Genomic DNA, 23829 nt, shown 5'->3' on the forward strand with positions numbered 1-23829 from the left:
AGTCCAATTTAGCCGCCGTTCGGTCAGTTATTTATTCACACCCTCGTCTGTGCTCCGGGTGAAACACCAGCGGATTCAGACACAAAAACTCCAACCAGAGTCCACTTGTGTACAACACGACAATGACACAAACGATAAAACAAGAATGTCGTGAAATCCTTCGTTTCTCATTGACAAATATGCAAAAAAAAGACAATAAAAAATCTATCCAGACGATTACTTTATCTGTGTCTTGAACTGGAAAGAGAAAATCGATTGTACAATTCGACAAATGTCATAAGGAGGAAACACAAGGGCCATTTTTATCACAAATCTATGGCAGTATTTGAATTATAGTCATGTCGTTACTAATGAGAACGAGCCAATCGTCGAATTCACTTCAATTTCAAGCAGTCAAAATATCTACATCCTTATATCCACAGCACTTTTATAACGCTACAACAATGCAACACGTCAGGGCAAATCATTATTAATCACAATTATGTTCCTTGGATTGATTTCCTCTTATTAAAGACAAATAGAATTTGTTTTTTCATATTCATTTCCTGAACATAAACAAGAAAGACGTTTCATCTTCTCGACATTTAAACACAAAGAAATGTCCAATATTCTGCGTTCATGTTCTAGACTCTAAACTGTTAAACCGCTCTCTGTATTTGGAACACATTATAAAGCAAAAGTCTGTGTTTGCTCCTGGAGTTAATGAAAAGTGAGCTCTTCTCCATTGAAATGAACTGTGTGTTTATAATCATAAGAACTGAAAACTAATAAGTGTGATTATTTTACAAGGAAAATCAAGTCATTTCAGTTTGTTTATAACAGCAATAACTTTACTTTTACATTCAGAAAATTCATAAAGCCGGTCACAAACTATTAAAACAGTAACGTATTAGAATGAAAGAAAGATTTGACTTTGTTATGGGTAAATAATCGTGAATAATCTTTATATCGTGGCTGTAGACAAGTTAAAGATTGATTAGGGTTAGGGATGATTTGGAGTGCTTTGTATTTCTTGTTGTTTGATATTGGATTATGGTAAAGCTCTGATATGAACAGAACTATAAGCGCTACGTGCAAAAAAAACAACCCAAAAATCTGCATCTCGTCCACAGTTTGTTTCAACTCTGTAAGTGACTCCCTCGGTGGCCCCCACCGGCCCCCCGGCCCCTCGCAGACTGCACACACACGCATTTCTTTCCTGCTCGAGTAAAAGAGCGCCATCAATCCAGGCCCGGCTGCCATGGCGACGCCACATCCACACTTTTAACATGGTGCAGCAGACGGATGTCCAATTGACCATGTTTGTGATAAGAAATAAGGAACTACTTTATAATAACTGATGAACTACTTCTTAATTAATCATAATAAAGCATGAACAAAGACTGAATTCATGATGAACATGCAGTTAATTATGATTCAGGCTTAGTAACTATTTAATCAATACCCTAAATACCCTGAATCATTCTTTATCAACTATTTGTACATCATTCATATTTTTCTTTTTCTTTGTTTTGATTCATTAATGGGTTATTACGTATAAAGTGTCACCTTTTATTGTTTGTGGTTTATCATGAAATATATCAAACATTTTGGAAACACTACAGCTCAATTAGCCTTAAACACGATGAAACATGAACAAAGACCTTATAGGAACAAATACTTTATTAATTAAGTTAATTAAGCACTTTTTACATTTGCACCATCTAATGATTTTGTAGCCCTCTCATTATTATTATTGTGATTATTATTATTTTTGGTGTGATTATTTTTATTATTATTGTGATTATTATTATTACTTCCAAACACTCACTAACGCACTCCTCCACTCACGCACGCCCCGTGCATGCTAATTAGTTGTAGGAAAATGGAACATTACCGTTGTAAACGGGCGAAGCCCGTGCAAAAGTTTGCACTAAACGAGCACTTTACATTGGGATGGCGGTCGTCATCCCCATATAAAGCACTCATTTGCGCTAAGTAGCTCACGAATACGTTCCCCATCTCTTGCATGTTCCGTGCATATAAGCATGTAATGCAAAAATTGAACATTATTACTGTATAGAGGGCCAAAAACACAAAGTGGGCGGAGCCCACTCAAAATTATCGAAAGTACCCGTCAGTGACCAGGGACCCACACCATGAGGTAGGAAAGCGCGAGCGCTTTCCGAAAATGTATAGTTTATGATATTTGAAAAATGGGAAACATTGTTTTCGCATCGGAATATTATTCTTTCTTCTTTTTCTCGGGACCAACCCCCCCATTTTTCACCCAGTGAACATTGACGAAAAGTCACAAAAATTTGCACACCTCTAAAAATCGTGCCTCTCTACATTCTGGCTATTTCCCTTTTCTAAAATAAAAAAAATTGGCGCGTCAGCGCCCCCAAATGTACCAAAAATGCATTGAGGGATTGGAAATGACCCAAAAAAAATCTGATCGTAGAATCATGAAATTTGGCGCAGAGGTAGATGGTGACAAGAGAAGTAAAAAATATTATTACGGCAACGCCGTCTGCCCAACCAAATGTCGGCCATATTGCTTCAAAAATGGCTAAACATGACTTCGGAGTTTTTCCAAACGTCGTACTTTTACAAACTCCTCCCAGGGCGTTGGCCCTAAAAAGCTGAAATTTGGTGAAAATGCTACTGAGGAGTGGGACATCAAAAGTTATCCAAATTACATTGATACCTCTCACGGTCTCTGTGCGGCGAAGCCGCAAACTGTAGCTAGAATTTCAGAAATCTCCCATATGTAAAATTTCTGCCGTTTGCGCAGATAAAGTCCGAATTGCGTCAAATTAGAATCAGTTGTTAAACTCTTTGCCCTAAACCTACTTGAAGTGAAATAAATTTATTTGGCGCCACAGCGCCCCCTACAGATTTTATATGGAGGTTGAATGTTTAGTTTTGCGAAATTATCTGAAATTTGACACACAACTAGCGAGGGCCGATCATTGCCGCTTGCGGCTATATTTTTAATTATGATTGTGATTTTAATTATTATTTTTGCTGCAATGTGTTTTTTTTTCTTCTTCATTAATTTTGTATAATTTGTATTAATATCATAATTATATTATTTTTGCATTCTTCACTTCTGAATATTATTAGGCCAAATCTAGCTTTTTCTTCATGAATGTCCTACGTTCCCATCGTTCGCACTTATAGACTTTTGGTTTAATTTACTCATATTTAAAGTCTATTCCATTCAATATTTTCAGAATTTTTTGATCATACCAGAAAGCCACTGCGAGCTCGTAACTCCCCCCCCAGACTAATATAAGTTGTACGTGTGAGAAAGTGCTCCCGTGGCTTACGCGCGACGTCTGTGATCACGGCCGTACCTGAGCGCAGTACTGGGACTTGGCCACCGACAGCAGCAGCTTGAGGATGGGCTGAGACTGCGACACCAGAGGAGACACGGCGTGGATCACGGCGGTGAACTTTGGGTACGGTCTAATACCTGAAACACACAAGAACAAGCTCATTCATCACCAATTCATCACCAATGTACTATGTCTGTGAATTCTGTAAATTACCGTATTTTCTGGACTATAAGTTGCACCTTTTTTCATAGTTTTGGCCGGGGGGCGACTTATACTTATATTTATTATTATATACTTATACTTGTATACTCCGGAGTGACTTATATGTGATATTATATGTTATTTTCACACTTGCAACCACATTTCATACTCCAGTGAGACTTATATGTTTTTTTTCTTCTCTAATATGCATTTTTTGGCTGGTGCGACTTATACTCCAGTGCGACTTATAGTCCGGAAAATACAGTAGCAATGGAAATAAACCTATTCTGATTCCGAACAGTTTGCACGGCGTAAACACTGTAATTTAATATAGATAATTAGCCAGGATTCGTCTCTAAAACGTTGATTAATTGAATTATTTGACGTGGAAGGTCCAGTTTGAGAGTCTTGTTTCTGAGTACACACTTTCATACACAAACAAAGAATGCAAAGAATTACAACATCAAAAGCATCATTACAGTTTAGTCAGTAGTTGTGCAGTTAATAGTTAGTTGTTGCTTAGTTACGCGTGCGAGAAAGGCCTTTGTGAGTCTTTTTTTTACCTAAACGTTGGTGTTTGAGCTCAGCGACCGCAATCGTCGACTCGTCATTGTGATTTTATGCTAGCAATTCCACGTAAAAGCTGCTAAATACCAATAATACTGCAAGAGATGGACAAATGTTTGCACCCGACTAAAGGAACGACTGAATAATGTGAATAAAAATGGTAAAACGATAACTTTAAAATGACTTTTTTTGCCGCCGACACGTAACTCTAAAGCTGGATAATCCCACTAAACCCTCATCGAAATGCACGATATCGCTAAGACCATAAAAGACTTAAGACAGGAGCTTTGTTTGTACATTTGTTCAGCGCGATGAAAGCGCTAAACGTTTTATTATAATACTTTTCTCATGGAGCAGTGCGTCGTAGTCGAGTTAATACGGTAATTCCATACGATACGTCGTGCTCGTTCTCTGTGTCTGAGTTACACAAACTAAAGAAGACATTGGGGTCTTTTAAAACGCTCGTTATTCATCAGAAAACCTCCAACTTTTTTATGATTATTCGCAAAAACTGGCAAAAATGGCGAGTGTCCGAGTTCTGCCGTTAAAACCAGATGATACAATATCACACATTTATAAACGGGGCGTGTCTTGTGTTTCGGTGACGCTCCCTCGTTAAGATAATCTTTTACGGGCGATTTGTTTGCAAAAGGCGGTGTTTACATTTGGTGAACGGATCATTAATGAAGGAGGTATTTGTCGAGATGTGCTCCCTCCGATTACGGTAACATATTAGGCTGTATTTACTGTATTTTCCGGACTATAAGTCACACCTTTTTTCATAGTTTTGGCCGGGGTGCGACTTATACTTATATTTATACTTATATACTTATACTCCGGAGCGACTTATATGTGATATTATTTGTTATTTTCACACTTGCAACCGACTGATATGTTTTTTTTTCTTCTCTATTATTCATTTTTTGGCTGGTGCGACTTCCGGAAAATACGGTAAAAGGAAAGTGCGTCAATTTCACAGTCAAAATGAAAGTAAGATAACTCAGTATTCCACTGCGCACAGGGAATATTTACGCAAAGTATCAATAATGAGCTCAAATAAACGGGTACATCTCCAAAATGTGGGCGGAGTTTTGCAGATTGTGTGGATTGTAAAAAATAAATTAAAAATCACCCATAAATAGAGAAGAAAAAACATATATAAGTCGCACTGGAGTGTGAAATGTGGTTACAAGTGTGAAAATAACAAATAATATCACATATAAATCGCTCTGGAGTATAAGTATATGAGTATAAGTTGCACCCCAAAACTATGAAAAAAGGTGCAACTTCCGGAAAATACGATGACAAATTACTACAACTGCGACGACGACACGTTTTATACCAACGCGAATGCTAATCTAAGACGTAAAAATCAGATGTAGCGCTTGCGTAACACATTCTGTCGTTACAAAAGTTTAAATAAGGAATAAAAACGTTCCAAACAGACGGCGGAAGCGAGGGTCCCGAGTCTGGCAGAGAAAAGAGAGGCGTTTGTGACAGAACTCGCTCTCCATCTTTTGCACTTTCTTGCACTGAGTGTGTGTGAGAGCGTCTGCTTCAAAGGGCTCGGCGCCGCGGCGACGCCCGACACTCTGCTGCTGACACTTTGTCTATTGGCTTCGCTAATGAGGGAATGTGAAGAGGCTTTTCTTTACTCACATAATTACGACGGCCGTCTCCAATTGTTTGATAAAGGCTACATTAGTTTATTAAAGCTGCGGCCGAAGGATTTCAAGGACTTTGATGTTAAGCTCCTTAAAGCCGCCGCCGCGCCCGACTTTACTCCTGTAAATAAGAAAATGTCGTTTTTTCCCCCAGAGTATTTCATAAAAGCTGCAATTTGTGATAAAATGAGACCGCTGCACACTGCCTGCATCCCATAATAAAGTACTTTTTCCCTTTGCAGAAGCCGTTCTAAAGCCGTGCGCGCGCCATTTAATACTGAAGGTTTTGAACGTGTTTGTAAGAGCGAGGAACTTAGATTTAACTGCACACTTCCTTCTTTAGCGGCCAAGAAAACCCCAGCTTTACGCCGTTTTAATGAAGCGGCCAGCTTGCAGATAGCGCGCTGATATGGGAAAGAATCAATCTAAAAGTGATGTGTCCATCCCGGAGACGCCTGTCAAACACCTGTCATGCTGGCAATGTCAGATAAACATGGGAAAGAGTGTCTGGAGTGCTATGTATGTGGTCTGTACATTCTTTTTGAGTTTAATGCATTTTTCCTGTCGTGTGAAGCACTTTGAACGGCCTTGTGTATGAAATGTGCTCTACAAATAAACTTGCCTGGCCTTGCTTTGCCTTTATTTTTACACTCGGCCTCGACAAAGCAAAGCAAATCTACTTTACCGCGTACTGTACTTTAAATACGCACTGAAGCAGGGCTGCAACTGACTATGAAATTATTCTGTAAAATCGATTATTCTGCCGATTTTTCTTTAGATTCATTGATTAGTTCTTTCCGTTCTTCCATTTTGCAGTTCTTCTTTCTATCAAAAACTCTACATTTACACATTTCCCGTGTAATTTTTGTTGGATTCCGGCTCCGTCCGAGTGATAAAACCTCCTCTTTATATTATTCGATTAGTGAATTAGCACTAGTCACTTGTTGCAGCCCGACAATGAAGTAATAATAGTTGTTAAATAGTTGATAGAAACTGTTACTCCAAATACTACGACTGCTCACAGCGTTTACATTACGGTTACTTGAGGAAGACAACAGAAAACACCTTTAGATTGATAAAAATGGCTTAAACTTTGTAAGAAATTCCATCCTCGAACTCAAACCAGTAGTAAATATATACAATTGTACATTATTTACACTTTTAGCAGTAGAAGTAGTAGTTTGAGCCCAACCAGTGACGACTTCTTTATGTACAAATGACAAATTCACACAACGACACAGGAATAACATGGAAATGAAATGGAAATAGCGTTGAACAAAATTCACTCCAGTTTGGGATGAGTTATTTTCTTGTATATAATTAATCCGAACTTTAACTGCTTTAACTCTAACTCAGTACAGTAAACAAGGAGGAAATATTGGTATTTTCTTGGTAATAAACTCCTTTACTCTCGTTATTTCCGTCCAATCACAGTTTTCTCTGTAAATACACTTAAACCCTGTTCTTACTGCACTTGACTCCAGTCGTATTTTGTCGAGCACTTTATCTTTGACTCCACTGCATTTGAAAGTACTCTAATACTTTCTACTGCACGACACTACGGTACTAAAAGGTTCACTCCACAAGCTTTTGCGTCGACTTATTCTTGCTTTTGTTTTGGAGAGTACATCAAATACAGTCTCATTAAATACACTTTTCCTATTCTAAACAAACACGGTAATTGTGGTTTATTGCGTAAAGCGGCTAATTATTACACACTGAGGTTTTATTACATGATGAAGTGACCATTTTACTACAGTTTGCATTTTTACATCATTGTTGTTTAGTGTTTATCTTCTTTAGGAGAAGAAATGACATGTATTTATGTTGAAGCTGCTGCTGATGTTGATTAATATACACTGTCCTGATACAAATACATAAAATAAGTAGGTTTAATAGTCATAGGCAGTTGCTTGTATTTAGTGTTTACCTGAATTCGAAGAAATAATTGCACTTTTAAACCCTTTTTGCTGAAATGATCCGATCTTAGGTGTAGTTTTCACACTCTGCACATACGTTTGACTCCGCCCTATTGTTAAAACATGTCATGCTTCTCCCGTCGTCTGTCTCGTCACCGCGACAGCCACTTTCGCCGCCGCCCCATCGGTCTGAGCGAGGGCCCATCCTTCAGCGGGACGGCCCGGCTCACGGCGGCGGTGGCCCATCCTTCAGCGGGACGGCCCGGCTCACGGCGGCGGTGGCCCATCCTTCAGCGGGACGGCCCGGCTCACGGCGGCGGGACGCGGCTGAGGGATGGAGAGAGGCGGCGGTACAAAGAGGAGGCGCCGCTGAACCGGAGCGAGCGGATGAAGAGGCGCGGGCGGAGACGGATCGGGGCGCGTCGATCGAGGCGGCGGCGGCGCGCGATAAGAGCGGCGACGGCGACAATGAGATTTGAAATGTCGCGTATTGCAAATGGTCATGGTCGTAATTGTTGAAGCGATTTGATGTCTGAAGGTAATTAAGTCCACTTTTGTGGTTCTGAAATGATTCTTGTTGGTTTGGCACAAAACATCATCGTTCGATACAATAACATAAAACATGATTCACAAACTTTCAATGTAATAATACTAATAATCACTCATTATAACTTTTGATCGATTTATGACTTTGTAAACCAGTAAAAGCGTGCGTTTCATGACTCACATTCATACACAATATATATCTTAATATTTTGTCACGCACTATATTATTTATCTACATCTAACACAGTGTAATTCTCATCTAAAATATAGAATGTTGATATCTTTACTGCTTGTTAAAGGTGCATTGCGTAACATGCTTGTCTCCATTGCGTTGATGCATTAAACCTACTTATTTCCATGGAGACGAGCGGGCGCCACAACCAGGCCAGGTACCAGTGAGCTCTGTGGAGAGGCGAGCCCACTCACTGTGAGAACGCCTCTTTTCACTCATAATGAACTATAGATGTATAGATAATGCCATACTGTGGAACACTGCAGACAATAACATCTCCATGGAGACAGTGGCGCGCCCTCCACCAGAACGTCCCTCAGCACCGGTCGTGTCCTTTGGCAACGCACTTCCCCCACCTTTGCCTCATGTTCACGTGGACTGGTGCGTGAAAGTGTCTGTGAGAGTGTGTTCGTCCACGTGCACCGTCCCAGCCAAAATAAACCATGGTAACCATAGCAACGTGTGACTGACCTAACGTGGCGTAGTAGAAGGGAAAGTCCCCCAGATACGAGGAATACTGCGGCAGCGCGAAGAGGCCTCCGGGATGACTGTTCCACATGAGCGGGCGGCGGGCGCCCTGCTCCAGCACGCGGTCCTGGATGATCTGAAACAACAACACATCACCATGACAACCATGACACTGAGGCTACAGCATGACAACGACACACAACAACCATGACACACACTGAGGCTACAGCATGACAACGACACACACTGAGGCTACAGCATGACAACCACACACAACAACCATGACACACACTGAGGCTACAGCAGGTCAACAACACACACTGAGGCTACAGCATGACAACGATACACACTGAGGCTACAGCATGACAACCACACACAACAACTATGACACACACTGAGGCTACAACATGACAACCACACACACTGAGGCTACAGCATGACAACGACACACACTGAGGCTACAGCATGACAACCACACACAACAACCATGACACACACTGAGGCTACAGCATGTCAACAACACACACTGAGGCTACAGCATGACAACGATACACACTGAGGCTACAGCATGACAACCACACACAACAACCATGACACACACTGAGGCTACAGCATGTCAACAACACACACTGAGGCTACAGCATGACAACAATACACACTGAGGCTACAGCATGACAACCACACACAACAACAACCATGACACACACTGAGGCTACAGCATGTCAACAACACACACTGAGGCTACAGCATGACAACAACACACACTGAGGCTACAGCATGACAACCACACACTGAGGCTACAGCATGACAACCACACACACTGAGGCTACAGCATGACAACCACACACTGAGGCTACAACATGACAACAACACACACTGAGGCTACAGCATGACAACCAACACACTGAGGCTACAGCATGACAACAACACACACTGAGGCTACAGCATGACAACAACACACACTGAGGCTACAGCATGACAACAACACACACTGAGGCTACAACATGACAACCACACACACTGAGGCTACAGCATGACAACAACACACACTGAGGCTACAGCATGACAACAACACACACTGAGGCTACAGCATGACAACAACACACACTGAGGCTACAGCATGACAACAACACACACTGAGGCTACAGCATGACAACAACACACACTGAGGCTACAGCATGACAACCACACACACTGAGGCTACAGCATGACAACAACACACACTGAGGCTACAGCATGACAACAACACACACTGAGGCTACAGCATGACCATCACACAAAATAAGTACCGTATTTTCCAGACTATAAGTTGCACCTTTTTTCATAGTTTTGGCCGGGGTGCGACTTATACTTATATTTATACTTATATACTTATACTCCAGAGCGACTTATATGTGATATTAATTGTTATTTTCACACTTGTAACTGCATTTCATACTCCAGTGCGACTTATATATGTTTTTTTCTTCTCTATTATGCATTTTTTGGCTGGTGCAACTTATAGTCCAGAACATATGGTATGCAAAATAAGCCTAGATGAGAAAACTGCATGAAGAATGTTAAATAATGACAATAAAAAGAGGATACACAGTGCTATGTGTGTTTTATGTTATCCTCTACTCACTTTTTGATAACTGAACCTAAACTAACACATATATTTACAGACAGATTTTAGACATTTCTCATTTTGTTAGTGGCATTAAAAGGCCTCATTCACTTGAACATCTTAAGTTCTGCCGACACAGGACAAGGAACCGCTGCTTTTGAACAACACGATAAATCTCTATGTTCTGCCCGTGACTGAACAGTGAAAAGACTTAAAAGTTCAGGGTTACATTTAAAACCCAATTTAAATCAACCTCGACATGAGAACCACATGAAACTGACTGAATCCTCTCGAAAACAGAATTGTGTGCAGCGTTAAATGAAACAGCACCATTTTCATGAGACGTGGAGCCAGTATTGCAGGTTTAAAGCTCTTTAAAATGACTCAAATAAAACAGTTTCTAGTGCAAAATGTGTCATAAAAGCGAGCGGATATAAATGTTTGGATTATGAGAGGTTTTCCAGCTTCACTGTTAATAATACAAGTGGCAGCTCCGGGCGTTTAACAAAGTCGGATGGTACTTTTCTCTTCGCGTCACGTAAACATAAATATATTGATCGCGAGAGCATTTCAGACGGAGGAGGTGATTCTCCCACACAAGATGAACTAAAGCCAGTCATCTTCTGCATGCATCTTCAGATTTTCGTCATTGTAAAATAAATAAATGAATAAATCAATATTGTAATTATATGATATGAACACAATGACTTGAATTAATATCGTTCTGAGAGAAAGAAGGAAATATGTCGCAAACAAATGAAATAGTTTGAATTGTCGCTGTTTGCAAAGAGTGAAGAACGCAATTATCCACTTGTGAGTAACAACTAAACAACTAAATATAATGTTTTATCATGTGAAACTCTGCAGTACAAATGTGTTGTGAAATGCGTAAGGTTCTATATTTCAGTTTTCTCTCAGATGTTATTGTCCCTGGACGTGTTTAAAATGAGGGGGGGAAATTGCAATTAGATGTTTTTCTAAAAATGTTCAACCATATTCATAAATCTGACAAAATTATCTTTAGTATAGTTGTTTATGGTTAAAATTTTTCTGTTCATCCATGAAGCCATTGAAGCCACGACACTCACACCAAAAACCTGATCATGATCTGATTTCTGGAGTTTAAATGTTACATCTGATTCTTTCTGATTGTTCTGAGCATTTTATGACATTTAAAAAAAAAAAATTGTACTGTCAGGTACAACAGTTACTCTAAAGATCCATAGATTAACTAACACGATCAGATTTCTCTTGGACATTTTCACAAAAAACACAATGGAACAAAACACGGCTGTGAAAGGAGTTAATTTATGGAAAAATCAAGAACGATGATGGTGTTTTAAGAAACACATTAAAGTCATCACAATAAACAAGTTTGAGAGAGAAAATGAGGTTGCTGCAGTTAAAAGATGAATATCTGTTTGCACTATATTAACGTTTTATTATTTAAATGTATTCTGCAACGTTTTAAACTGTTAAAAAAGTCTAAGTAAAAAAAAGGGCAGATATGGACACTGAATGGACATATTTGGATTAAACTTTTGACCGGATGTGCCTTAATTTTGATTGGATATCAAGCAAAACTTTTAAAAATATTTTATTACCATTTCATGTTCTCTCTGTGGCTGTGATGTATTTTTTTTTAATCTTTTTTGTTTGTTCTATACTTAAAAAAAAAAACAGAACTACTTAACTGTATGTCACTCGTATGTATGTTTGTGTTATAAATACAAATTATACTTAATACATGTTAAATAAATGTTAAATAAAAATAAATAAATACATTTTAAATATGTAAATGTTAAATAAAAAATAAATAAATCTTAATTAAATAAATGTCAAATAAATAAATATGAAATAAATAGATGGATAGATAATAAAATATATAAATAAATACACCCAAAATCCTATCTATAATGGTGTTATGGGATTATTCTTCTGATCGGTTCTGCATCTGAACGTTCGTAAAATGACACTTTGCCTCGTGACTGTTCGTGGTGTTTAAAGTGTAACAGATTAACACGCCCGATCCCCCCGGAGCCCTCGCTCGCTGTAACAGTTTATCGACGAACCCGCATCAAAATTCATTACGAGGAGGCGGGGCTTGGGACGCCACTCTCTGCAGTCCTCCAGGGCAGTCGATAACCATTTGCCTCGGCCGAACGGATTAACTGAGAATCCTTTCCCCTCTCTCTATCAAAACACAGACTTACAACGTTGAAACCTTGTGGCTCTTCCACGCCGAGCTCCGGGAGGATATTGGGCTCGCTCCGGCGCCCTGCACCCTTTGGCCCGGGACGTGATGGACGACTCAATCTCACCTCACAGCGGCCACAATCAACCAATAGATAAATCAGCCAGATAGATAAATCTTTGGAGCGGTGGCTTTTGAGGGAGGTCCAACTGGGCGGAGTAAGTGTGTAGAGCAGAAACGGCCTCTGTGATTGGTCGAAACGCGCCCGCTTCCTGACGGGGAAATGCCACGAGATCGGTGGAGGTTGCAGTGAGGAAGGAGTCGATAAAGATGGGGACGATTTAAGAGCGTTAGTGTGGCACGTAGTTCAGCCACAAGGGGGAGTTAGAGGTAGTCCCAAGCCTGGATAAATTGCTGATAAAAAGTCGGTGGCATGTTCTGAAATGCATGGGACTTTTGTAATAGTTTAGCAGTTCATATTTCACTTTTCTTTCTCTTTTATTGCTCCTGGATGCGTTTAAAATGAGAACTTTGAACAAACATGAGAGAAAAATTCATACAAATAAATTGTAAAAACACATAAACACAGAGCTTCTCAGAAAAAATAAAATTACCGTATTTTCCGGACTATAAATCACACATTTTTTCATAGTTTTGGCCGTGGTGCGACTTATACTTATATTTATACTTACATACTTATACTCCAGAGCGACTTGTGATACATGATATGTGATATTATCTGTTATTTTCACACTTGCAACCGCATTTCATACTCCAGTGCAACTTATATATGTTTTTTCTTCTCTCTTATGCGTTTTTTTAACTGGTGCGACTTATAGTCCAGAACATACGGTAGAAATGTATCCAAACATTAGTAAAGAAAAAGCTGCATCTTTATCCTTTTGTCATTACGTTGCCGTGACATTACGCTGGAGGATACTTCCAGAGACTTCTTCTTCTTCTCTTCCAAAAGCCATTGTGATTCTTGACTCACAAAGCCGTATTGTTAAAAAGTGAGTTCTCTCTCCTGCCCTCGGGCCGTCGCTCTCTTGTTCCTCTTCCAAAACAAATAGGTGTCTGAAGTCTTTTGTCCCCGCTTCCAGGCGCCTTTTAAATTCAAACTCTAAGCGATAATGTAGATGTAATGTCTTTTTTATCGGCTGCTATTTACTGACCCGAAAGCTCCTCTTTGTTCAGAATCGCTCCATTATGTGTTTTTGTTCGTTTTGGTTGTTCTCAAATGGCTTTTTTACAGCTCACACTGATAACTCGCGATGCTAATGTTATTTGAGATAAAGTTACGCACAAATGAACTGGCCTGTCGTGGTTTGGGCTCAGTTTATGCAAAGGTTGTGCAGATAAACAGAGCTTCAGACAGAGCAGTGCCTCCAGTTATCAAGTAGAATAGATGTTTTTATTTAACCAAATTTGAAGTTAAAGCTAAAGTAATGCAGCTTGAGAAAGAAACACTAAATGCACTGTTTTGTTCTTGTTCTTGCTCCGTCTGAGGATTAAAACCATTTTCTCTCAGCACCTGATCGAGAGGCTTGTTTGAGATGACAATTATCTCAATAATCGATTTGTTTAAGATGAATTTGTGAGCTTGTTTTGTAAAGAAGGATTTGGTAAATGAAGAAATAAAGACACAAACACACGGAGGCGTAATCATCTGCTTTATCGATCATAAAACTGCAGAATGATCCACCCCCGTCTCACGCTGCGGTTTGAAAGTCGCCTAAAACTGAACGCGTGTGACGAAGGTTTTGTGAACGCTGTAAATGCGACAGATTTAAATACAGACATTCTCCTTTTGTGGTTTGAAAATTGGGTAATGCAGCGTCAATGGCTCGCTGAAATATTGATTGAATCTTTTAAAAAGCCAAGAACCGAGCTCGTTTGCAGAGTGCATGATGCATGATTCACTCGCATAACCGTATGTCATTCTTGAGGTTAAGTCTTACATTTTGTGGTTTTTTTTTAGTCAAGTACAATTCTGAAATTCCTCATTATTAATGGCAAAGTATGAAGCACCTCATTAAATCTTAAGTTAGATCCTTGTGTAGGAAGTGTTACGCTATTGTAAACACTACAGTATTTTACTACTATAGTTTTGTCCGGGGTGCGACTTATACTCCAGAGCGACTTATATGTGATATTATTCATTATTTTCACACTCCACAAGAGGGCGCTCTAGGCTCTAAGCGACGCAGAAGAAGAATCTGCACTTCCTCTTCCTCTGGAGTTTGTGGAGTTGTTTAGAAGTGACACAGAGGAAGAAGAATTCAGTGGATTTAGTGATTTGGGGTAAAACTGATGCTTTGGTAAACGTGTTAGCATGTTCTTTATGCTATAGTTATCTGAATAACTGTTCATATGTTACGTTAACATACCAGACACTTACCACAGTTCTGTCTGTGCCTCATGTAGCTGAAGGTGTTAGCGTTAGCATACGTACACCTATTCACCATGTTCTCTCATCTGTTATTATTTTAAATTGTATTTCAAGATTAAATGTCTGTTCTTGGTCTTGGATTTTATCAGATAAATTTACCCAAAAAATGCGACTTATACATTTCGTGGCTCTATTTTGCATTTTTTGGCTGGTGCAACTTATAGTCCGGAAAATACGGTAAATGAACATAAATCATCCACAAATAAATAGCGGCCGTAGCTGTTTGTATAATGTGCTTGAAAGGTGTAAAGTTAACATTTAATTTGACCTTTTGTAGTTTTTTGCCGCAATCCGTTGTGATAAGCAACGTTTTGGCTGAATAATTCGACTTCTACTTGAGGAAAATAAACAGTTTTAAAGATACGACACTGAGAGTTTTGTCCCCGCAGCCATTTCCCATTTAAATAAGGTCACTCTGCACAAAGCTCTCATTCTGCACGTCTATTTTCACTTATTGTGTACATGCTCCGACGTACGTTTGATGCCTCTTAATCACCGCAAACCAAATTCGACCCCATAAACAAAGACTAAAGACGCCAAAACGAATCTAAATCCAACTGCATCGTTACCAAAAAGTGCCCGACCCGCCGTGCGCTTCACCTGTGCGCTTCACTCTAGAGGCTGGTGGCGTCGGCGTGAGCGGAACGGCGTGAGCGCATAGTGAGGAGGGCGTTCGTATCCTCGGCGTGACTGCAACTTCGAGATCGTCCCCTGCATGTGCAAACAACAGCTCGCCGCTCGATAATACGAACGAGACGAAGATTCCCCCAGACGCCACGCGCTTATACCGTTAATAAAGTCGATCGGCGCCTGGCGGGAAACGAGGAGACTTGGTTTGTGGAAATGCATTGTCACTCGCAAAGGGGACGTCGTTATTAAGTGACATGATCTGTGCTCGAGAGGGGTTTTAGAATAGCATTGTTAATAGAACGAGAGAGAAATGACCTTTAGATTGATGAGAAATGGCGGGTAAATGTGCTTTGGATTAGTCTGGAGGGACTATTGATAGACTCTTCACTTGTAAATGTAATTATAGTTGATAAAAAATGAGGGATCCTTCACAAACGCTGCCATGAAGAGTTAATTAAACACTATATGGATTAAAATAATGAAAATTGTTTGCATTTCTTTTGTTTATTGGAAAAGTAACTAAATATTTTGAGTTTGTATTTCACTTTCTTGAGATAGCGTGTTGATCCAATTGCATTTTTAGGTTCTTAAATTATGTTTCTTTTTCTTTTTTTTCATACGCACAAGATACAGAGACAGAAACGTACAATAATAATGTTGAATATTGGCCACGTTTGTACCAATGTTTGGGCCTCTCGAAACTGGACATATTTGCCAAACAAAAAGACGTAGTTTTCGAGGCCTTTTTATGTTTCATTTGACCAAACACTTTCAATGCCGCGACATGTGACAAACAGGGCTGTGTTTATCTCCAGAGTTCTCTTCAGATTTGAAGGCAGGCTCTTGCTCAGAGTGGCTAAATGTATGTTTGTTGTGAAAAGCAATTAGGAAACCAAGCCAGAAACGAAGGCTGTGCCACTGATTTAATTTGAAATACAACCAAGATCCAAATCATTAGAAGAAAAGAAATGCCCATGAAAGATATGATCTATGTGTTTTATAATCTTCAATCCTAATATTACATAAGATATAGGTTAATATTGTTTTTTCTTCTACTGAGGCTGTAATATTTATCTTGGCACAAACTCAAAGTAAATGAATTATGAAATAGAGATTGAAAGTCAGTTTTATTTGTTTTTGTGATTCATGATTGATCAAAAATAAGGACAGTCGAAATCCTGATACCATATTTTCCGGACTATAAGTCGCACTGGAGTATAAGTCACACCAGCCAAAAAATGTATAATAGAGAAGAAAAAAACATATTAGTTGCACTGGAGTATGAAATGCAGTTGCAAGTGTGAAAATAACAAATACAATCACATATAAGTCGCTCCAGAGTATAAGTATATGAGTATAAATGTAAGTATAAGTCGCACCCCGGCCAAAACTATGAAAAAAGGTGCGACTTGTAGTCCAGAAAATTCTGTAAATGTTTTTTCCACCATTTTCCCCGTCGTAGCAGACACCAGCCTTTCCCTCCACACACAGATCCCACGGCTTTAACGCTCCGTGACATGATTTGTGAAGCTCCTGGTGGTGCGGAGCAGAGCCTCACCTCCAGTGTGGTCAGCACGATCTTCTCCACGGACGAGAAGTACGCCTCCCACAGGAACTGCGTCTGTTGCCTCAGCGACAGGATCTTGTCCTGGTGGATGGAGCGCACCGTGGTCGGGATCTGAAGCACAACAGATGAAGGTTAAAGAGACCGTCTCCATGGGGAACGTTACACTAGAACACACCTCATCAGAATACGGACTGAACTAGGGCTGGATTCAGACGTAAGCTTTGCCAGGGCTAAACCAGGACCAGAAAAGGACCAAACCGAGGACTGAACTGGGCAAGAACCAGGGCCACATCAGGCTGTTGTGTAAAGCACTTTGAATTATTTTGTTGCTTTATAAAGTTACATGTGAATGGCCGTTTGGAGATGTTGACATTGGACATTTTTGGTCATGTTTATTGTGAAAAAATATACAATAATGCATTTTACTGGACACTATTCAGGGAAAACAGGGTAATACCAAACACTTTCATTGTGTGTGCAGTTTTATTAACTTAAACTTATTGTATTAGGGTTTTCTAAATAGTTTTGGATTATGTTCTTATGGGTTAATTTTGATTTGCGTAACAAAAACAGGCAAGATACATTTACTTGAGTGTCCCGAAAGGCTCTACATACTAAAATATATTACTACTATTACTCAAAATAGTGTTGTTTGTCAAATTTCTTCAAATCTACACACAAAACTACAACTAGAGATAGCGAGTTCATCACAGGCTTCATAGAACCACAGTTACATTCTTAACTATGATTGCAAAGTTACATAGAGATATGGAGCTCTAATGTCACACTTTTAGGACATCAGTGACTGTATTAATATGTCAAAAATATTCAAATTAGTGCTGTTGCAGAAAAACAGGCAAAGTACATTTCAAATATATTGACATTTTTGTTTTTTAAAGGGGTTGAGAATGTGAATCGTTTTTCGCTTCTTCCTCTAACAGAAGTTTCAACACTTTGAAAACCCCGGGGCATCTCATCGGCACTTTTAAATTAACAACATAATTACAGTGTTTGGCGTGCACATTAGTAAAACACTCCCGCGAGCATTTCCACTTCAGACGCCGATTCAAAAACCAAATTATATACAGAAATATGACAAACGGGCCACGAAAGGCAGTATCCAAGGCAGTAAAACGAAGCGCGATGACAGTGTGTTTGGTGTTTGGTGTAAATGAGAGTCAGACACACTTCACGCTCTCCAGGTTTAACGTCCGTGTAATGACTTTCTCTCATGTGGCGCCGAGCAAAAGCCTCTTCACTTTGTTTGTTTGTGAACATTTGAGAAGAAAAAAGAAGTATGTGACGTGAATGTCACGAGAAACGCCGCAAATGTGGTCAGCAAACAAGGAAAAATCGAAATATCTCAAATAAATATGATATATGGATTAAATGAACACGTTTGTTACATTTATTCATTTTAATTATGAGTTATTGTGATCTTATAACTCATAATTAAAGGGAATAAATATAATAAACGTGTTCATTTAATCCATATATCTTATTTATTTGAGATATTTAGATACTTTATTATGATTAATTCGGAAGATAAAGTCAAATGGAGCCTTCTTTTTTAAAAAAAGAGAGAAAATAATAGTAACTTATTTTAGTTTTGGATCATAAAAAATTAAAAACACTGATTAATAATTTACTACTGTTTTATCTCCTCGTCGTATTGTGTAAATCAAATTTCCTGCATAAACGTATCTCATTTACTCAATTACAAGATTACTCAGATATTTTGGAGTTGTTTGCTTGTTTCCAAGACGTTTTATAAAAATTTTTGCACATAGAAAATTAAAACATACTTACATATTGAAAAAGACTTGAAGCGGTTCTGTTCAGAGGTGCATACGACTAATCAGTTCAACAATGATGATAATGATTCTAGTTTTATGAATGTTTATATTTTGATTTTATATCGTCGTGTGATTTGAATTGTCTGAAAAGCATTTTGGAATTGCTTTTTTGAATTATACCAAATAAAGACATTATGAGTGATTGTTTAAAGGATCAGTACCCAATTATTTGCATTTAATAAAGTCAAATATGTACAGATTTATTGTAAAAGCATGTATTCAGGTGAACAATCAGAGCTTTTACTGCCTTCATGTCAAGTGCTCATTACCAGTGCGTTCTGCTCAAGTGCTTTTGTGGTCGTGGCAAAATGTTAAAAACACAAATCATCAACAGAAATATACGTGAACACAGAGTAAACAAGTACATTTATTACAGTGCAGTTATCCTGTGTCCTACAGATCGCACAGGGGGGAAAAGCAAAGAATTCAATGTTTTATTCAATTTAATTTAAGTAGAAATAGAGATGCCATTCAACTTGTGTCAGGCATACAGTATAATAATGCAGTTACCGTATTTTCTGGACTATGAGTCGCACTTTTTTCATAGTTTTGGCCGGGGTGCGACTTATACTTGATATTACGACTTATACTTGATATTTATACTTATATACTTATACTCCGGAGCGACTCATATGTGATATTATTTGTTATTTTCACACTTGCAACCGCATTTCATACTACAGTGTGACTTATATATGTTTTTTCTTCTCTATTGTGCATTTTTTGGCTGGTGCGATTTATACTTATATTTATACCTATATACTTATACTCCGGAGCGACTTATATGTGATATTATTTGTTATTTTCACACTTGCAACCACATTTCATACTCCAGTGCAACTTATATATGTTTTTTCTTCTCTATTATTCATTTTTTGGCTGGTGCGACTTATACGCCGGTGCGTCTTATAGTCCGGAAAATACGGTAATCCAAAAGATGAACCTTTAGAGACTTCTGTAAAGCCTGTGTTTGTGTTTGTGGATCACCTGCAGCAGGAGCCTCTCGTCCCCGATGACGGCGGCGGTTTTCCAGTCGATGATCTCGGAGAAGGGAAGCTCCCAGCCGTTACTCAGCATCACCGGGACACACGCTGCCTAAAACGCACACACACAAACCGGAACGTGAGCGCCACAAATGCAACAGAACGTCCCGTCGTGTCGGATCGAGGACCAGATTTCACCACAAGTCACAATCACAGACGTCACGATGCACATTATCGTGAGAAGAACGATCACAATTTAGCAATTATTCACCGTCATAGACACTTCCGACCGAACAACAGTGAAATAAATCAGTTCGTTTCATTCACGGTGTCTAGAATGTAACCAGCTTTATGGAAACAAACGTACCAAATTATTAAAAGTAACAACTATGGAGACACTATTCAGTCATAAAACGGTTAAAAAAGCTAAAGATGTGTGCAGAAAGTTGCTGTGTGATACGGTTTTCTGCACTAAATGAACTTAAATATTGCTTTTCTTCTCACGTCTTGTAGTGCGTGTGTGTGTGCGTGTGTGAGAGTGTGTGTGTGTGTGAGTGAGTGTGTGTGTGTGTGAGTGTGTGTGTGCGTGTGTGCGAGTGTGTGTGAGTGAGTGAGTGTGTGTGTGTGTGTGAGTGTGTGTGTGTGTGTGAGTGTGTGTGTGTGTGTGTGTGTGTGCGTGTGTGTGAGTGTGTGTGTGTGTGAGTGAGTGTGTGTGTGTGTGAGTGTGTGTGTGCGTGTGTGCGAGTGTGTGTGAGTGAGTGAGTGTGTGTGTGTGTGTGAGTGTGTGTGTGTGTGTGAGTGTGTGTGTGTGTGTGTGTGTGTGCGTGCGTGTGAGTGTGTGCGTGTGCGAGTGCGTGTGCGAGTGTGCGTGTGCGAGTGTGCGTGTGTGTGTGTGCGCGTGTGTGCGTGTGCGTGTGTGCGTGTGCGAGTGTGCGTGTGCGAGTGTGCGTGTGCGAGTGTGCGTGTGCGTGTGTGCGTGTGCGAGTGTGCGTGGGCGTGTGTGCGAGTGTGCGTGTGTGTGTGTTCGTGTGTGTGTGTGCGAGTGTGCGAGTGTGCGTGTGTGTGTGAGTGTGTGTGTGCGTGTGCGAGTGTGCGTGTGCGAGTGTGCGTGTGTGTGTGTGCGAGTGTGCGTGTGCGTGTGTGTGTGTGTGTCAGTTTGCATCGTCGGCCTTCGGGACCTCATTACGTGTTGAAGTTGAAGTTGTCCATAAACAGACGTCTAAACTAAAGTATATTAAATCACTGTTCTTTCACCTCAAAACCTGCATGAAGTGTGAGTTTATCCACAGACTACAGACTTTTAGCTGGGCAAACCTCTTAATGAGCCCCTAAAATCTACAAAGAATCAAATATGTGATTTCCAGAGGGAGTATGTTTACTTCAAATATAGATCCAAAACGCCAAATGTTCATGTTTCCCGTGTCTTTGTGAAGTAAAAAACCTCTTCTCACATGTTTAGAAGTCTGTGTTTAGCCAAAATAAAGATGATTCAATGACTAGATTAGTTACGATTGATCGATTAACTTGACTCGGTTCTAATGGAGAAGCATATTCAAGATTTTAGGGGGATTCAAATTCAACTTTGACTACAAAACAAACATAAATCCAATTTCAGTACCATATTTTCCGGACTATAAGTGGCATGCGACTTATACTTATATTTATACTTATATACTTATACTCTGGAGCGACTTATATGTGATATTATTTGTTATTTTCACTCTTGCAACCGCATTTCATACTCCAGTGCAACTTATATATGTTTTTTTCTTCTCTATTATGCAATTTCTGGCTGGTGCGACTTATACTCCAGTGCGACTTATAGTCCGGAAAATACGGTAAATAGATGCATAAAAATCTACATGGGGAAGTACTCTTGCATAATCTGCGCTGATTTACCAATTTACCAACAATATTTTCACAAAGCATCAGGAACTTGCACAAAACGTGAACGGACCATAAAACATAAAAGGGCAGAAATGTCACTTTTCGCCTTTCTTTTCAGGGCCATTTTCAATCGTTTTTAAATGTACTTGAACACGCCGAATCGACAACTGCAATATTATCCATTCGCCGGTTGCGCAGTCTGTATTCTCGAGTGTTGAGGGACGCGAGTGTGAGTCCTGCGATAAGTGCTCTCGTCTGTGAAGGATAAGCAGGAAGAGGGCAAGAGGACGAGTACAAGAGGGGGACACGAGAGTGAAGAGAGCGGGACACGAGAGCGAAGAGAGCGGGACACGAGAGTGAAGAGAACGGAGACACGAGAGAGAAGAGAGCGGGACACGAGAGCGAAGAGAGCGGGACACGAGAGCGAAGAGAGCGGGAGACGAGAGTGAAGAGAGCGGGACACGAGAGCGAAGAGAGTGGGACACGAGAGCGAAGAGAGCGGGACACGAGAGTGAAGAGAGCGGGACACGAGAGAGAAGAGAGCGGGACACGAGAGTGAAGAGAGCGGGACACGAGAGCGAAGAGAGCGGGACACGAGAGTGAAGAGAACGGAGACACGAGAGAGAAGAGAGCGGGACACGAGAGCGAAGAGAGCGGGAGACGAGAGCGAAGAGAGCGGGAGACGAGAGTGAAGAGAGCGGGACACGAGAGAGAAGAGAGCGGGACACGAGAGTGAAGAGAGCGGGACACGAGAGCGAAGAGAGCGGGACACGAGAGTGAAGAGAACGGAGACACGAGAGAGAAGAGAGCGGGACACGAGAGCGAAGAGAGCGGGACACGAGAGCGAAGAGAGCGGGAGACGAGAGTGAAGAGAGCGGGACACGAGAGCGAAGAGAGTGGGACACGAGAGCGAAGAGAACGGAGACACGAGAGAGAAGAGAGCGGGACACAAGAGTGAAGAGAACGGAGACACGAGAGTGAAGAGAGCGGGACACGAGAGTGAAGAGAGCGGGACACGAGAGTGAAGAGAGCGGGACACGAGAGTGAAGAGAGCGGGACACGAGAGAGAAGAGAGCGGGACACGAGAGCGAAGAGAGCGGGACACGAGAGAGAAGAGAGCGGGACACGAGAGTGAAGAGAGCGGGACACGAGAGCGAAGAGAGCGGGACACGAGAGTGAAGAGGGCGGGAAACGTGTCAGTGAAGGGAGCGAGACACGAGAGTGAAGAGAACGGAGACATGAGAGCGAAGAGAGCGGGACACGAGAGCGAAGAGAGCGGGACGCGAGAACGAAGAGAGCGGGACGCGAGAGCGAAGAGAGCGGGACACGAGAGCGAAGAGAGCGGGACGCGAGAACGAAGAGAGCGGGACGCGAGAGCGAAGAGAGCGGGACACGAGAGTGAAGAGAGCGGGACGCGAGAGCGAAGAGAGCGGGACGCGAGAGCGAAGAGAGCGGGACACGAGAGAGAAGAGAGCGGGACACGAGAGTGAAGAGAGCGGGACACGAGAGTGAAGAGAGCGGGACACGAGTGAAGAGAGCGGGACACGAGAGAGAAGAGAGCGGGACACGAGAGCGAAGAGAGCGGGACACGAGAGAGAAGAGAGCGGGACACGAGAGTGAAGAGAGCGGGACACGAGAGTGAAGAGGGCGGGAAACGTGTCAGTGAAGGGAGCGAGACACGAGAGTGAAGAGAACGGAGACATGAGAGCGAAGAGAGCGGGACACGAGAGCGAA

The 23829-nt window shown here is 40.8% G+C and overlaps 1 protein-coding gene across 1 annotated transcript in view; it reads right to left on the bottom strand.

Moving 5' to 3' along the window:
* ext1b (exostosin glycosyltransferase 1b) overlaps positions 1-23829 on the bottom strand; it is a 210425-nt gene that overhangs the window by 27638 nt on the left and 158958 nt on the right. The window contains 4 exon segments of the mRNA XM_072448180.1: positions 3342-3460; positions 8924-9056; positions 17361-17480; positions 20213-20320. Coding sequence (XP_072304281.1) covers positions 3342-3460; positions 8924-9056; positions 17361-17480; positions 20213-20320 — 480 coding nt within the window.

The sequence above is a fragment of the Eucyclogobius newberryi genome, unplaced genomic scaffold, assembly GCF_026437365.1.
Source record: "Eucyclogobius newberryi isolate DKJ021-1_F unplaced genomic scaffold, fEucNew1.0.hap1 SCAF_16, whole genome shotgun sequence".
NCBI lineage: Eukaryota > Metazoa > Chordata > Actinopteri > Gobiiformes > Gobiidae > Eucyclogobius > Eucyclogobius newberryi.